The 18450-nt window shown below is 45.6% G+C and overlaps 1 protein-coding gene across 1 annotated transcript; it reads right to left on the reverse strand.

Moving 5' to 3' along the window:
* Window positions 1-3364: 3364 nt before the first annotated feature.
* On the reverse strand, window positions 3365-18239 carry prrc1 (proline-rich coiled-coil 1). Its single transcript, XM_036529498.1, has 9 exons — window positions 18132-18239; window positions 16339-16451; window positions 14890-15297; window positions 12514-12659; window positions 12044-12146; window positions 10903-11066; window positions 8724-8827; window positions 4962-5064; window positions 3365-3648 (listed from the first exon to the last, which is right to left on the reverse strand). Exons 2-9 carry the CDS (start codon window positions 16433-16435, stop codon window positions 3439-3441), a joined length of 1335 nt encoding a protein of 444 aa, XP_036385391.1. The 5' UTR covers window positions 16436-16451; window positions 18132-18239; the 3' UTR covers window positions 3365-3438.
* Between the last annotated feature and the right edge of the window lie 211 nt (window positions 18240-18450).

An 18450-nucleotide genomic window follows, 5' to 3' on the forward strand; every position in this document is an offset into this window, starting at 1 on the left:
CCGGAGCTCCTCGTTTTACAAAGCACGCCGCGATGATTGGAACGCAGGCAGGAACGGATTGTTTTCATAATTTCAATTACCTCTGTACCAGAGACGGATCCGCCTTGCGGTAACACTCTCTGCGCCCAGGAACTTCAGCATTGTTCCCCCGACGGAAGCGTTCCGGCCAATCACAGCCCCCCCCCCCCCCCCCCGTCTGATTGAGGGCTCAGACTTGCACTGTTGCACAAGCTCATTGTGTGCGCGCGCAGAGCATGGGCCGGCTCAACGCCGAATTGATTAGCGTTTCCATTTCAACTCTCCCTTCACCTCGGGACAGCTCCCCGTTCGCCCGAGTCACTCCTTTTTAATAACGTTCCCTCCTTTGTTAAAGAGCACTGCAGCCTTTCACCCTCAAGCTGAGCTCCTAGAGGGCCGAATCGAGGTCTCTAAAACTGACTGCTCATCCACGTCTTGTCACTCCGCGCCACGCCCCTCATACCTCACATTAACTGTGGGGGAAGCTTCTTAAATTGGCATTAATGTATGGAATGTGTATTGTGGTACAATAGAGGATACATGATCAAGGTGGAACGATGTCAGGACCTGAGTGACATCACCGTTCCTTTACTCTTTTTAATAGGCATCTTCAATTAGCTGAGTATTGCACCAAACAATAAGGAAGTCACTGATAAACAGTTAAACTACTGTGATGCAAGACATACGTCCACTTCCATCAAGTCGTGTAGTTCTGACAAAGATCGGCGTGTTTAAAACCACCAAGGTAAGGTCCTACAGCAAAAGCAGCTCCCTGAACAAGGAACATTAGCACCAAAGTACTCTTTCATCCTCAGCTCAACATGTACAGAAACTGCTAAGGGTGTTGCTACACAAACAGTAGTTAATAATGCCTCATGGGACCATTCATTTACCCAACCAAAAATGCAAACTGACAGTAATTGAAAGCTAAACTGACAGGTTAAAGAGCAAATTTTCCTTTTGAAATTACAGTAGTTAAAACAGTCATTCCCTTATGACTGATCAGGGTAAACGGCGTTGCATGAAATTTGCAGTAAAGTTGTCAATGTATTTTTTCCACCCAGAACCAATACCACAAAAGGCTGAACATGCAAGAGTATAGAATGATCCCAGGCGTTAGCAGACTAAGCTATCTCTCAAAAGTTGGATAACACTTCAGAGTTCAAAGCCATCAGAAAGAAAGACAGTAGGCTTTGCTAAATGGTAGCAAAAATGATATTTACTCTCTTGATGAGAAAAGGCACATCGAAGAGGCAAAATTCCAGGGAGAGTAGTATCACAACTGAAGGGGAAAAAAGAGATGTCTGAGCTAATGCAGAATACACACTCCTCCTCTGGTAAACTGTGGATAGAGTAAAAAAAAGTTTCTGTTGATTATTTTCTACAAATGGCCTCTTTCTAAACATGAAACTTCTTCCTTACCGATTCATGACAGTCATAATTTCTTTTGGGAAAAACAACATACATTTCTCTTTTTTTTCTTCTTCCGCTCAATAGGTAAACCCAGAGGTCATTCACAGCTTTCCGATTCAACGTTTTTTCTGTAATCACTCTGGCTTCATTAAAAGAACGAACAGTTAAATGACAAGGAGTGTACACACACACACACACATTTTATACAACACATAATCATGGCAACTAGGGATATTCTGTGCCGGGAATTACCCATACACCAGGTTTAACAAAATTAGATATGAAAATTAAACATACCAACTTAAAAAAATCAAAGCCTCAAATTTCTGCATATGTATCACAGATTTCCCAAGGGGCTGATGTCTGTATGCTGTCACAGGGGTAACTAATCCCATTCCCACAGGGTTCCAGTCCAGTTTTTTCCCCCCCATCCAAGCACTTCAGTAAGCCCTTGATTAAACTAATTGCTGGCTTAACAGAACTAATGTTTAAGCCAGTAATTATATAACCAGTGCACCCACTCCTCCCAGCTCTGAGACCGCCAGTCATTTAAAGAGAGCGGGAGGACGTGGTGGATGGCAGATCTCAAAGACTATGAATGGGCAGCTCCATAGTACAGGCATAGAGGCCCTACTAGCTCCAGAAACCACACCACTGATTATCACATCTGTAACCTAACACAGGGCAAAATGAAAAAAAAAAAAAAAAAAGACCTCAGCACAGAGCAATTAGGATTTGTGCTGTCATTCTGTCTCGCACCGGGTCTACCCCACCATCGGCAATGCCTGTCAGAGTGTAGTGTGAAATGAGGAGCCTGTGTGTGGTAATGGAACATTTGCTGATTGCATAAAAATTTCGACGTGTGACCTTTATGCTCCCAGTGGCTGACTCTTGATTCATATTCTGCACATGGATGCTAATACTGCGAGCCTTAAATGTTGATCGTAGGAGGAGGACACTGCAAAGCACCTTAAAATGTGGTCCTTCTTTAAACCCATCCCCTTCTTTAAACCCATCCAAGACCATGTACAAGTTTTCAAATTAACAGTTGGATACTACTTTTTACTTTTACTCAAAGCAAGACATCGGCTTAATAAATGACATGAGCAAAAATCATTTAAGGGCTGGTATACAAGTATAGTGTAAGAACAGGTGTTTCTCATTAGCTTTCATGTACAAAGCAAATAAAGATAAAATGCTATAAATGAAAAGCAGAAAGCCTTTTAAGGCCTGGCTTTTGTGCACATTTTGCAGTTTATGCTTTCAGACTGACTCATCCTCCCAACAGTTCTTTAAGCAGCTGGACAAAGAGGGGTGATTGTACTGGCCAATATTTCTTGCAATAGTGGGCAGATGGGATTTTAGCGGCTTTCCCTTGACAAGCATTTTGCATGAATACCTACTGTTAGTATCATAGCCAAACCAATTCACAGAGGCCATAACACCCTCTTTCTCTGCCCATTTCCGTTAATCAAATTATGCCCTGGAGATTCTTAATAACCCCAAAATTTTCTGTTTGACATCATAGGTCACATGGCAGTCATTTCCAGATGTCCTGAACAAGACAGGACTGAACGCGTGATGACCCATGCTCAAAACAGGATTCAAAAAGCCAATCAGAAAAATCAACTCAGGGGACGTTTTTTCTGGGACACCCAGTGAAGGTCTGAGGGCTCAGACTGGTTTGGAGGTGATCAAGGGTTCCCTTAAGTAATACCTTCCACACAGTAGGCAATCCCATGTTCTCTTTCTGCACCGCAACTGGAATGTTTTGATATTCTCAATCATTCACGTTTTAAAAACGAAACAAAAACCTCAAAAGGAAACGTACATTTGGCTTGCCCACGGAGGACAGGGCTGCTGGTCTGACTGGACGGGTCGACCCCACACTGACCCCACCTCCCTCCCCACCCCTCCCCCCACTCTCCCCCATTCCATCAGGCCTCTGTCCCCACTGGTTTAAAAAACGTGCGCGCACACAGACACACACACACACACACATACGCATCACACAGTCCTGGGGGGCAGTTGCTGCTTGTACATGCCCGCCAGAGCTCTGGCAGCGCTGTAGATCATCTGTCTCCGCGACATGCCGGTGAACACCAGGTGCCAGTCGGTCCGGCTCACGTGGGGCAGGTTCCGCTCCAGCACCTCGCCCACCGTCACCAGCAGCCCCGACCAGCGCAGGCTGTAGTCTGGCGGAGTGAGCGACTGGGCCTGCAGGAGGGAAAGAGGGGGGAGAATGAGCGGCGTGTCTCCCAGGTGCTGATGGGAAATGGAGTCCGGTGCTAGGGTCGTGCCACTCAACAATTTCAATTTCCCTGGCCCCTTTGTAAATGTTCAGTGCTCAGTGTAAATGTTCAGTGCTCAGTGTTGGCATGCTGAACTCAGCCCTAGTGCTGCTCAGTGTACAGTGCTTAATAGCGAATTTCAGATTGGCTCCCTGCTATATTTTCAACACAATGCTACTGCATTACATATTTAAACAATAACTGGCACGCATTCACATACAATAGTTTGCAAATCCAATTTTGTCTGTCAGGATAACGTTGATAAAGTTCAATTTTTTTTCTCCCAGAGAAGTGTGTTTTTGGATTCTACCTGAGCTTAGACATTAAAATCATGTAAATGTGATGTCATCTGACTGTCAGCATGGCCTATAATCCTAGCCAAGGCCCCTTAAAAATCACAAATCCGCAAACTCCCGCAGTCTGAGATTCGCGCATCAGCTAGGACCTGAGATGAAGCCAAAGCACTGGGATATTTTTAAACGCGAAGGCAAGCGACAGCCTGACAGACGAGGCTCTCGAGAATTTAAACGAAGCGCGTGAGACGGGTCTGCGTGTGGCACTTCAAACGCACTGCGCGGCACGGGCGTGTGCTAACTCGACTCTAACTATCAAAGCAGGATCCTGAAACATTTCAGGGACATTGAACACAGCCAGGACCTTCAGCACCTTCATTCTTACACACTCTATTCACCAATAATCATTCATACGACTTCCTCAATTACAATGTGCTATCGACAGTATTAATTATAAGGAAGGCTATATCATTTTAAACCTAATAAGGCTTTAATTTGAGTGCTACGAAGAGAAAGACAATGGGCCACAGATATTCTATTTATTATGACCAGATACTCGGCTTCTGCATTCCTTTCATCGTCCATACTTCCTTGTCTAGGTGTTTCAAGTTGGTAACAAGAGGATGTTCGTGCTGTCTTCACCACTATGCTCACCATGAATGTTTTGTTTTAGACCACATCCCTTTAAGAATATTGATAAATCCCAGCAAATCAGAACACTTATGGCTCAAAAGCGGCACAGGGAGCTGAACATCTAGTCCACATATATAACATCTGTGGTGCAGCAGCAACTGTAGCATGGTAACGCCTCTGACATCGTTCTGAGCTCTGACTGTGTTCAGTGAGCTGACAGGGCGCTAATTGCATTGAGTGCGGTCATGCGCGGCGCTCGATGCAGTCATGGGCCAGGTGACTCTGCAGCGGGGGGTGGGGGGGGGACTCTGACCTGCTGAACGTGCTCCAGGGCCACAGGTGTGGCCTGCGTGAAGCTCTCGATGCGGATCCCGTTTCCGGGGTCTTCCAGGATCAAGCAGCCGATGTCAAACCACCTGCCGAGAGAAGGAGCATCCTCACCATGGGTTTGCACACTTCTAACTGCAGCTTCCACAACACAGATACACACACACTTCTAACTGCAGTGTGGTATAGCTGCCATTTCCGCAACACAGATACACACACACTTCTAACTGCAGTGTGGTATAGCTGCCATTTCCGCAACACAGATACACACACACTTCTAACTGCAGTGTGGAAAAGCACAGATAGCCATACACTAACTGTGGTGTGATATGGTTGTAATGAACAGGTCTTTGAATCAAAGGGTTTGCGAGTCTGATTCCCAAGCAGGGCACCGCCGCTGTACCCTTCAGCATGGTGATTAATTTTACATTTACATTTATTCATTTAGCAGACGCTTTTATCCAAAGCGACTTACATAGGTTACAGTTCTTTACAATGTTATCCATTTATACAGCTGGATATTTTACTGAGGCAATTGTGGGTTAAGTACCTTGCCTAAGGGTACAGCAGCAGTGTCCCAGCGGGGATCGAACCGGCAACCTTTCGGTTACGAGTCCTGCTCCTTAACCACTATGCTACACTGCCGCCCCAATTTGAGAATTTGAGAAGCAAACAATTTTAGCAAAAACAATTACACACTGACTGCATGCCCAGTGGCACAGAGATATGATGCTATTTTTTGCTACAACAAACACCTTTGTTGAAACCTAGAGGCGCTTTTCCCAATAAATTTGGTATGATTGGATCTTTACCTAGGAGTCCATCCCCTGGACAGGACAGCAGCCAACCACAAGGCTACGGTCCCAGTCCTTCTCTTTTGCTGCCGGTTGCCAAACAGAGTCAGCGCCTGCCAGTCACTACATTTAGATTTACATTTAGTAGTTTCATCCAAAGCAATTTACAGCTGAGGCATAGTACAACACAAGCAAAAACAATATAAGGAGTCAACAATATTAGAAGCGCTGCATGACCAAGTTTCAATAGTTGGCTAGACAAGGTACAAGCTAGCTGGTAGAGATAGGAGTGCATGAAACCATAATTTTGAAATTTTTTTAGGGAAAACTAAGTTTAAGACAAAAGAAATTGCATTAGGTGTTTCAGGTGTTCAGGTGAGTGCGGAAGAGCTGTGTCTTCCGAAGCTTCTTGTCATTAGTGACGCATAGCAGAGGATTGAACCTATAACATATCAAGGTCTCACCAGACATTAGCAGACATAAGGCCAGGGATCCCAACTAGCACACTCCCATATGTTGGGAAATCCCATGTGTTTCCTTTTCTCATCAAACACTAGCTAATCCATTTCATAACCAAGCTTTAGCCCAACAGAGGTGGCAAAAATCGACAGACGGTGTCATGCGTTGAGATCTGCTGTTTCAGCCACCTCGATGACCATTCATGTACCTGGGTTAAAGTGCTCATTTGGACCCTTTAGCAGTGGCTCAAGAAGCCCAACCTGCTGCTCTGAAGGGTTCTCACAGCAGTTTAGCGGCTTTGCCGGTCTGTGGTGCCACCAGCGGGAGCAGGGGGGTCGACACGCCGATTTAACTCCTGCCCGCATCATCTCTTTTTTTAATGCCTCAAACAGCTCCGGTTGGCAATTTCGGTGTGGACATCAGCGTTTCCCCCTCTCTAAGCCCGATCGAGACCGTGAAACTTTCGGGCTTTAACCGAGAAAAGGTGTATTTCACACCAACAAACTTTCGGGCGGATTTGGAACATCGCACCAATGGGAATGTACGCCGCGGCGATATTGTAAAAGCAGTGTGTGAAAACGCAGCCTCCGCCCCTGTGTGTCTTCATTCAGAGTCCAATACCCTGAAAGCACAGCGTCGCATCGGAAACTGAGCCAAGCCAGAGGGAGGACGGCCATTTCAGACGACCTCTAGAACAGCCACACTTGGGCCTCTGCAGGGGTCACAATGACTCTGGAGGGAGGAGCACTTCAAAAGATTTGGACTGACACCCCGTTTGTTATGCATAATTTTGAAAAAGGGCATGCTGTATCTTGGAAGGGTATTTCATTTAAAATTGTACCAGACCAATCCTTTAAAAAAAATAACAATGATCATTTGGTTCTAACTGACATTTGTATTAGTGTTACCATATATCAAGAACCCAGAAGATCCATCTCTACACTGAGTGCGCAACAGATCAGTCTGTATCTGAGTGAATTAAATTGTGTCACATCTGGGATTATATGGCCTAAAAGACATGCAGTAGTCTTTTAAATGTCCCTGTTCTCAACTCCTATAATATACTCATTCAGACAATAAATGAATAAAATTGAAAATAATCCCTCTGTATGATGTTAATCTTACTCCATTTGTATAATGAGGCTTTTTCATTCACTGTGACCATGAATTAAGGCCTACATTAAGGCAAAAAGTGTCCTCAACTTCGAGTCAACCTGAAGTAAATATTACTTTCTTTTTGAGTAGATTTTGACATGTTCAGTAATCACCAAAAAAAATGGGTGCATAAAAATGTATTCGTTACTCAAAGTTAAGGACAATTGCTGATTTAATTAAATTGAATTCAACTGAACCAAGGCCAAATTAATCATTATCGTTTGCCAAATGGCCCTTTTCAAAATGCATTTTCAGATTAACTTGCACCAAATGGTAGTACTGCTGCCTCATTTTTACAAAATCCTGTGTTTACATATTCTGTTTTGGAAGACATGTAGCGTTTTATGGCTAGTTACCTCGTTACTTACTTCAACTGAACTACCTTGGTGCATGTGTGTTTCCTGATAATGTCCTACAGAATAAATGCACGTTTAAATCTAATTAGCCCAAGATCATACATACCAGTCTCTCCTCTAAACCCACCGACCAGTAATACTGAAATAAGCGTGCTCAGTAAATTGAATTACACCAATCATATAGCATTTACGTAATTACAGCTCTCTTGTGATATTAACTGCTTCAGACTTTCACTGCAGGAATCCCACAGTGTTCACTGCTTCACTCTGACAAATGATTCACTGATGATATCTTAGCAAATGCGCAAATGTTTACGAACCCTCTGAGGCAAACAGGGGCGGAGCCAGCTGTCATTTACCAGCCTCTTCTTAACTTCGGAGGGAAAGAATTCTGGTATTTAGGTAATGATTCAAATGCGAAGCATTTCTCTCAGGTCGCTCTCATTTCGCGTCTGTTCTGTTGAAATCTTTGTGGGAAAGGTGAACGTATTTTGACCTCGGAGGGAAACGCTGCTGGGATGTCTCCTCCTCAGGCAAGGGCACAGGCTCCTTGGTCTCGGAGGGCTGTGCTCCGGTGGGGTGGGGGAGATCGTTACATCTCTGTTGTTTGAGGAGTGAAGGCAACATATTTTATACGGTCAAATAACAAATCAATCAGCTTAACAAGAGTTCAGGTGGAACTAACTTCAGGTACCCCCTCCGCCCCACCCCCCGGCCAAAAAGCCAACCAGAACGGGAGACATGAAAGGCCCCATCAAACCGGCTCACCCTCCAAATCACCTTGGAAAGTCCTGCGCCTAAACTTCAGATGGATTACAGAGGACCCAGAAAGGAGGATCTCTTTGAAAGCAGTCCATAAGGCAGCCCCCCGTGACATCTGAGGGGTGGGGTGGGGGGAGTGAGCAGGGGGAGGGAGGCAGGTATTGATTACCTGCGGTGCCCGCAGGAGTTAATCAGAGGGATTTGCAAGAGCTCGGAGCTTACTTGTCGGGAAAGAGCTCAGCGATGAAGTTCTCCACAGAGACGACTGGCTGCTTCTCGTGGATGACGCCGGCCCGCCGCAGGCTGTCGATCCTCTCCTGAGCTCCCTGTGGAGAGATACGCAGACACACACCACTCTCAAGTCCCTCTACTCTCCTCTCCTCATGCCCCACAGCGGACAGATACAAAGTAACCACATGCAAGCCCCCCCCCCACCCTCCCCACACCGAACCCCACTCACTCTCCCGGACCCTTGGGAATACGTTTGCTGCTACTTTGCTTGTTCTGTTTTTTTTTTCGCCATTCACAACACATGACATTGTGTGCTCTAATGCATTACAATTTATAACATATCATACTAAACTTTAAGCTTCTGTCTCGCGAACACAAAGTATAGAATAGAATAGAGCCAAGAATAGAATGAAGTTCAAATGGCAAATTTGCAGAACCTGAAAATTATTTCCAAGAGGCGTTTCCAACTTAAGCAGGCGTTATAAAAACAGATATAAATCTACTACTTGCAGAACAACAAATGTATGTACGTATATAAATACGGACTACTCTTTCCATCTCTGTCAGTATAGTATGCAGCATTTTTTGTGGGAGGAACTCAATTAATTTTCCTTGTCATTACATTCTGCAAACCGACTTTCGTGCGCCCCCGTTGTCAGTACTGCCGCTGGTGTGGCACATATCCCTCACATTTTACAGCATACAGAACCAGTCAAATGTTTGGACACACCCACTCATGAAAGGGTCTTTCTTTATTCTTGCCATTTTCCACATTTAAGAGTGACAGTCAAGACATCAAAACATGAAATGGCACAAAGAGAATTACGCAGCAAACAAAAAAGTTGTTAGATTAAAACTATCTTGTATTTTAGATTCTTCAAAGCAGCCAAAATATTTTTAATTAATTTTTTTGGAAAGAAATTCATAAATATGCATCAACTTCACTATTTATATTTGTCTAAAAAACAAATTTCAAGCATTTAAGTCTTTAGATCAAACTGTCTTTGAATGCATATTTCTCATTATCTTAACCAGATGAGCCCAAACTTTTGACTGGTACTGTATGTCCTAATGCTGTGTCATGGGCTTCATCAACAATCTCACTGTGTCCGGTCTACAAAGAGAGGCAGACTGAGCACAGCAACATCAAGGGAAAAATTCTCCTGACACCGATTTGTCAATAATTCATGCATCCTGTTAATAAGGTCCCTTGAGAATGTAAAAGAATTTCCATGAGTTTATGCCTATTGCCTTCTGATGAGGGTCAGGGACACTGCAAAGCGCTCAGTGACAATCTGATTCTCATTGTTAAGGCCGCCGTTCCAAACAAAGGCTGATTGACTGATTGATTGATATTTAGTGACACAACAAGTGAATCAGCTTGTTTAATGAGCTATAACAGAGCAGGACCCCAATCTGGGCAGGGTACCAACAATCCTCGCTTTGCGTACCTGCTGCCCATGTTCTGTCATTTGCTAAAAATAAAAAGCTTTGCCCTGCAGGTGTTACCAGAACAAGATAAATCAAATGCACATAACAAATCGCACATATCTTGCACTCCATAAATACATGCAGGTCAACCATAACATCTGCTCAGACCTGTCATGCAAAGAGCAGTATAATTAACTGAAAAGGTAATTTAATGTTTCCACTTCAGTACTTCAGTGTATCTTTTCTAGAAAAGAGAGGTAACTTTTTTTTGGTGTGTGTGTGTGTGTGTGTGTGTGTGTGTGTGTGTGTGTTGGGGGGGGGAAGGGGGCAGTATTTTATCATCCATGCAACACAAGGTTAATTACATGGTATAAAGATATTTAGACGAAGATGCGCAAAGATTGTCTGACATCACAGCTGCCAAGGGGTCCAGGTTTAACGGGAGCTCATTAATGCTGCAAGCACGCATAATAGCGGTGCGTTATTAAACTGCATGCTTGTTATAGCAGTAATTACACGTGCAGGACTGTGTCTCTCTCTCTCTCTCCCTCCCTCTCTCTCCCTCCCTCTCCCTCCCTCTCCCTCTCTCTCCCTCTCTCTCCCTCTCTCTCCCTCTCTCTCGCTCCCTCTCCCTCCCTCTCCCTCTCTCTCCCTCTCTCTCCCTCTCTCTCCCTCTCTCTCCCTTTCTCTCCCTCCCTCTCTCTCCCTCTCTCTCCCTCTCTCTCACTCCCACACTCACCTTCACTCCCGCCGCGTACCCCACGGGCTGCGGGGCGATGTTGGACTGGCCCGCCTCGCCCGTCACCATGGCTAGCCCGAACACCTCCTGGAAGGCGTCCCGCACCGCCGCCACCTTCACCTCCTTGTCGGACGTCACCACGATGTCCAGGTCCCCGCCGGACTCTGGGAGGTGAACGTGAATGTGAGTGGTCAGAGGGACGGGATGCGCGTGCAGTCAGAACGACGCACGTGTGTACACGCACACAGAAACACAAAACGTACATGCACACACTTGCACACAGAAAGGCAAACGCATTAGCCGTGAAGTTACCAGCCCACACCTGGGAATGACAATGTCTTAGTGGATTACATGGACCGCCGGCTTTATTTCACCGGTTTCCACAGCTAGAACACTCTTTAAACTGCATCAGGGATGATGCAAGCAGCTCGGCAAATGCAAGCCATCGCTAACATTAATGAAACAGGCGGTCCACATGCCTTCACTTTCCTATGCACAACATATTTCATTAGAGCTAAATGTATTATTCTTGTTCATTTCTGAAGCAGATCTATATTATTGGCAGATATTACAGCCAAGTACTGTTAAGGTTTATAAATGGATGTTCCACTAGCCAACATCTGCGGCCACAAATGGAAAATTAAACCCAATGAGACTGACAGCACTCATCTATTTAATATATTACGACACATGATGGAGCTTCTGCCTTTGAAGCTGTGGCATTAAATCATAATTGAATTATTTTTCTTTTTGGACCATCACAGTTTAGAAAATATCAACAAGCTCTGCATTTAGTTTTGCATGCTGTGTTTCCTCTTCCATAATTTATTACTCACCAGTTTTCCTTGATGTTTCATCTGCTAGACATATAAGTAATTTTTCCCTCTTTACAGCAAGAACATAAATCATTTCCCGTGGTAAAGCAGGAAGTAAGTGTAAGATATCTGTCATTTAAATGCTTATTGTAAGATAAATGTAAAAAGGTAACATATATACAGATCTCTTCTTCTCAGATAGAGAATGCACTTTTTTTCAGAAGTGCTCCATTTTCAGTAATAGAGATGCAGAAAACCCAAAACTAGGGTCTCCCAGGTAAGATGAACACCACTGCATGCTTTCTGGATGATGTCACAGTACTTACTGATGTAGGGCGCCATGCCCGGGTCCAGGGTGGTGATCATGGACTCCACCGAGTGCTTGGTTTTATCAAGCACAGTCTTCACCATGGGGTTTCCCGCCACGCCCTGTCCAGGGGTATACCAGGAGAGAATGACCACACCTTTATAGTACCACGGTGTTAAAGCCAACTAAACTAGAAGCATATGTGTGAATGAGAGCATTACTGTTCAGTATGGAGGCTTACAAGCCATTACATGACTTGTTACTGTAAATTACTCTTATAACAGTGCATAGGACAGGAGAGACAACTTCCAGTGCTATTTAGGTAAAGCACCTTGCACAAGGGTACAGCATGCCACTTGAGAGTTGAACCCGCAGCCCACCTATTAATGTGTATAGGTCCCTAGTTGCTGCTGCACAGTGCAAGCTACTGCCTGATTGGTGCAACTGTGACACCACCTACCAGACCCGATAAAAAAAAAAAAAACCCACCTTGATGAAACCCCATATGCCTCCAGCGTTAGTGTCTACGTTGGTAACCCTGGGGTCTTCATGATCTTCGGGGAAGGTGATGGAAGACCCCCCTTCCAGGCCCCCCGACATCATCGGCTGCTGCACCATTGGGTTGGCCACCACCCCTGGGGAACCAAACGACAGCCCGTGAGAGCCTGTGAGACCCCGCGACCGCGGCGACACAACTAAGGCTCACGTCAAACAGGAAACAAACACCACCAAGGGTGGCGGGACACGACGGCAGGTCGGAGCGGAGTCATTCATCACCGGCACCTTGCACGGCCACGGTCAATGAGACCCCAGGGCACCTCCTCTCCCCACCATCAGAGGACGGCTTCGGGAGGAGGAGGGGTCGAACGCACTGAGTCACGACAGCGGCGCGGACTCAGGCGCAAAAGGCCAGCTGGGAACGACACTGGGATCGATCTGCACGCTGCTGCTCTGGCCTCACTCAGAGACAGCACGGCGTCAGTCCCGTTCGTGCCATCATCCCACATTACACGCATCTTCAAAGCACAAGCCCTCACTGCAGAATGAATTAGTGTGCTTTCATTTCAAATTACATTTTATCCGTTTCCCGCAGCTGAATGTTTGCTTAAGAGATTCAGGTTAAGCGCCTTACATAAAGGTACAGCAGCCGGGCCCCACATGGTAACTGAACCTACGATCTGCTGGTTGTAAAAGTCAAGCTCCCTGCCTGCTCGGCCACGCTAGTGACTGCAACCAAAGTTCCCCTGCGGTGCTTGCATTTACCGAGGGGTGAACAGAAACCCATTTATATCAATTTCATCTGTCAACCCATATATGACAGGATAATCGATCAATTTACAACACGTCTCAGATTTCTGCCAATCACGAATACTGGGGCCGGGAACACAGCAAGCTATTTAAACCAGCAATGCATCCCAGTCTTAAACTGATAGCACGATGATGGATCATATTCATTAACGATGGCAAAAAAATAACCAAAAGCTTCCATGATCAAGTTTTAATTACCACATACTGAAAGAAACTCTTACAAGAAAAATCCTATCATGATGAGAATTATTCCACTATCCAGCTACAAGCTGTCTGCTCAGTAACGAGCAGCCCTCAACATTAAAATAGTCAGCGAGCAAATCATTCTGCAGACTCTAGCTCTCTGTGTTTCTTTTCATCCCAGACAGCTAGATGGAGGCTAACTGAGGAGTCCCAAAGAACTGAAAGCGTACCTCCACAGCTGTGCAATTTCTTGCAAAAACTACATCACGCTTCCTGAATGTGGTCACACAATTTGATTTTAAATATGATATCACTGACCTCTCACTCCCTCACATTAAACATCGACTAAAACATGAGCCAGGCAGCACAACTGACAAGGAAGAATGTACTCTGCATACAAATATTCTGTAATTCAGATAAATATTTCCCTTGATTGACACAATATGGCTTAAACCGTCGTTTTGTTGTTTCTATTCTCTTGTAAATCTCACATCTCATTTATTTTCATTAAAACTATGCAAATACTTCAATAAAAGTATGCAGATCACTGTTCTTCACAGGAGTTCTGCATGCGCCTTTTGCATACAGATTTTTGCCGCGCCGTAAGAAATGTGGCATTTATGATTTGCACTCAACTCGCATTTCTGATTGCGGCTGCAGATGATATTCCGTGCCCCGTGAGCCATAATTTCTCACACACACATCACGCCAAAACAGGGACACCTGATGCATGCAGCTTTTGGGAACAGGCCAATCAGCAAGCTCCGAGTGTATGACAGAAGCAATTAGAGATACATATGAATTGCAGGGATTTTGGTATCCCTGTTCTTTACAGCTCTGTTAACATTTAATCTCAAAGTAATTTTTACTTTGTTCTTCATCTCTGTGTGATAATTCACCCACTCTGGGAACGCTGGGGGAAAAGAAGTCTAGCATTACAATGCTAGAATATTTTAACCATATTATTAGCCCTTTATCCCCTGCTTTTCTGCAAGGCTTTGGTCAGAGTGAAGACCATTCTTTCTCTTGTACTCTGTTCAGCCACATTAAATTTTGCAGGGATAAGCACAACCCCCATGCATAAACTCCAACTGCATAAGCATTAATATGTACACAGCATTCTCATTAATGCTTTCTCAGTCAGAAAAGAACGCCGCTCCCATCATAAAGCAAACCGTCCACACTGGGTGATGTCAATGGCTTTGCTCTTTGTGCACAACAGCTTGTTAGCTAAGATTTGGTTTGTTACATGACTCCAAAATGAAATATGAAATGAAACTCCACACTACCAAATATAGATTTCAGCACATTCTGGCCAGCGAAATATTTCTGGTTTGTTAGCAAGGTTACAGACAGAGGCGTACGCCCACATACCTGGCACGGGAGGGGCAGTGGAGAAAGAGGGCATCAGGGGCGTCTGAGGGGCGCGGCCCGCGTGACCCCGCGTGATGTCGTAGTTGGAAGCCATGGTGAAGCCGGAGGTGGGCGGGCCAGTGGGCGGGGCAGACATGGCGGGCCCCGGAGGGGGTGCGGCAGTGCTGAGGGGCGGGGCTGATGGGGAGGGGAAGTGCGCCATCGGGCTGGTGAAGGGGGCTCCCATGGGGGGCGGCACAGAGGTGGCAGAAGATATGGGGCCCAGGGGTGACCCGAAAGGAGGCGGGGCGGAGGAACGAATGGGTGGGGCCGAGGTGGAAATGGCGGGCGCGACGGGGGTGGAGAACCCCTCAGGAGCGAAGGAAGAGAGTCCAGTGGTGCTGGGAAGAGTCAGTGGACTCGACAGCCCTAGAAGAAAGAAGTTGTTATGCTCATTAAGATCAAACACAGAAAAAAGACTACAGAGAGATTTTTGAACATTCTTTGAAAATCCTACTGCACGCAAGTATTGCCAGTTTTGCAAGGTTGCAGTGACAGAATAAAGACTTGGAGCAAAGACGCTTGGCATAACTGGGGGATGCAGCGTCCTGGACGCGCTTCAGCACTTTGGTGGATTAACCCTGCCCTCATTGGAAAAACATGCAATAAATGTCTACATACACAAACACTTCCTCGTGGATGTGAAAACACATTATGACTGTCTATTCACACAACAGCCTCCGGCACGGAAGCAGCACTACCCTGACAGCCGCACTGCCTGATACCCGCACTCCCAAAATCGTGCTGGAACGGGTTCACCATAAATTCACACCACATGGTGGGAAACAGAAACTATTTTCACTGAGGGAAAAAAAAAGTCTGCTTAATTAACTGCTGAGAACAGTCTTTACTGTATGTCTAAATGTAAAATGCTGTTAAACGTCCTTCACAAACCACAAGGACCATCCCGCACCACGGCAACACTCAGCGACACAGGTGCTGAGGTGCCCGTGTGCCTCTTCCCTGACGCGATCTCTGTCTACGGGCATTCATGGGTAAAATACCTTCTGGAATGCTACACTCTTTGATCTGTTGCTCCAGTCTCCAGAAGCTGCTGTAGTGCACTGACACAGAGCAGCTACTTAAAAACAGACGAACTGAGTTTCATAAAAGAGTTGCACAATACAGTAGAAAGGGGTACCGTAGATGCACCTTTTCTCATTGTGCAGCGTATGGTAGACAGGGATATAAACACCCAAAGCACACTGGTACAGCCACATTAAACCCACTGGTAACACAGCAGCTGCCACTGGTGCCGTCAATTCCTGTTTCCTTTGTTCCTCAAAGCTTCAAGAAATCCCCAATACTCCCTCTGATGTCTTCTAGGAACCTGAAAAAAAAAGGATCCGCCATGCACTAGGAACGCCGCCTTTCCCAGCAAGCTCCGCAGTACATCCCAGGCAGTCTTACCTATTGTCAGGGGCGGGGGGGTGACTGCTGACGCCATGCTGGGGGGTGGTGGAGGGGTGGTGGGGGGAGTCGTCTCTATTCCACTCTCTTCCATCATCTTCCCACACCTGTATCTGTGATTTTGGAAAAAAAAAAAGTTATTGTCACCTTAAAGTAACTTAGAGCTGCCCCCCACGTATCTTTTATTATTGTAATTATTAAACTAACTACAAGGGAAATGCAGGACATTTGTGAACTCTCAGTCAGTTAATGTTGAACACCTGCACAAAGGTGTCCCACCTTGAGCAAAGCACAACGGCACTCAAGAAAGGGAGGACTATTTGTCAACCGCTTGAGTGCAAGCTGAAGTTATGAACCAAGTGACATCACGGCTGTGTTCTGCAGGTCTGGTTGGTCGAGCATTTGCGGCTCCTGATTGGTTCTCGTCAGCCAAGTCCTGCTGTAGTCCTGTTATTCTAAACATCTGCAAGATGTCTGCTTTCTTTTCTGGAGTGCAATGCCTTGTGTTGACCTCATGCTCTCCACGACCATATTACACTGGAAAAATGTTAGTGTTGAGTGTATGTGTGCATGTCTGGCCTATAGGTGTGTATGTGTGTCAAACACCCATCCACTGAAAACTTACTTTTGTAAGCGCACCTAAACAGCAACCGTGTTAGATGTGGAACACTGACAGCTAGACCCCAGTAGGAATAAATCTGTAGCTAAGCAACAGCTGACAGAGAGGATACCCAGATCCAAAACACCGACAAACACATCTAATGCTGTGGAAAATAATCACGGAATTACTTGAACGCATGTTTTAATAACTCATTATAACAAACAGCGTATGAGACTACCCGATCACGGGCACCATGCAGAGTGGAGGTTCACTTTCATTACAAGAGAAAAGGACGCTCTAAGAGGTGATGAGAAATCACTGTCATTAAGAATACAATAACCATTTGTTCCTCAGATTTGTCGTGGGAAACCCAAAAGAGTGACATTAAGCGCTAAGCGGGCACAGCTTTCTGTTGAGATACAAGTAGCTAGCTAGATACATTTTTAGTTTGCTTTTCGATTAACAACTTGCTATACAAATGGCTACATTTTTACGAACACGCGGAAACTTGCATGCACTAAAGTTACTGTTGTGATTGACATACAGGTACCGATAATTCTTGACGGTTGCAGGGTCAGCTGTTGCCACGTCTCCGCTGCCAGCCCAAACGTTTGCGCTTGACGGAGCACTGTGCCACACGCACGTCCGATGAAGCGACGTGGTGACCTCTTAAGTCTATTTTAGAAGACGTGCTCACACAAGAAATGAGGCGAGTCTGCACGTTCTTCTACTGTCACCTAGCTAGTGACACCAGACCCGACCCGGGTAGTACTCATTCAAAACGTTACCCCGATTAATTTGTCTAGCGAGCTAACTAAAAGCGAATGCTCCCAGCTAGCTAGACAGCTAGCCAGGCAATTACATAGTTGTTCCACTTGCGTCAACGTACAACACGTGAAACTACCACTCAAAACAGACAGTGACTGCGTGTCAAACAGCATAACTGCATCCATCTGATGGCTAAACCAACTCCATTAGACAGGTATACCGATGACATAGCTGATATAGTCTAGCTAGCTACGTAGCCTATATGACTCGCTAGCTGGCTAGTTAGCTAAGTAAGCTAGGTAGTTATCGTGGCTGGCAGTGCACAGCTAGATAGCTAGCCTGCCAGCTGAGCATCAACATGTGGCCGAGCAAATAAACCACAGATTACTGTCAAAAGGCAACAAGAACTGTAACGTAGCCGTACCTGACAGATCGGCGCCTTTGCAGAAAGAAGTGGCGTACAAAACCAATTAAAGGCCAATCCGATTTCAGGAGTAAGAATGGGGAAACCCCGGCACTGACCCTGTCGAAAATGGCCGCGTAGTGGTGACGTCACGAATTGCCACGTCTTAGCAGTGACGTGGGCGGGCCTCAATGGATTGCTCGAATCGACTTTTAATTAGACAAAGAGGAAGAGCTGTCAAAATTGATCTCGCAAAACCGCGCTGGACGCGCATTGTAGAAAAGCAAAGCACTGCCGACGCTGTTTAGAAAACTTGGCAACCAACTACGTATGAATACAT

This window comes from Megalops cyprinoides, chromosome 5 (genome assembly GCF_013368585.1).
Source record: "Megalops cyprinoides isolate fMegCyp1 chromosome 5, fMegCyp1.pri, whole genome shotgun sequence".
NCBI lineage: Eukaryota > Metazoa > Chordata > Actinopteri > Elopiformes > Megalopidae > Megalops > Megalops cyprinoides.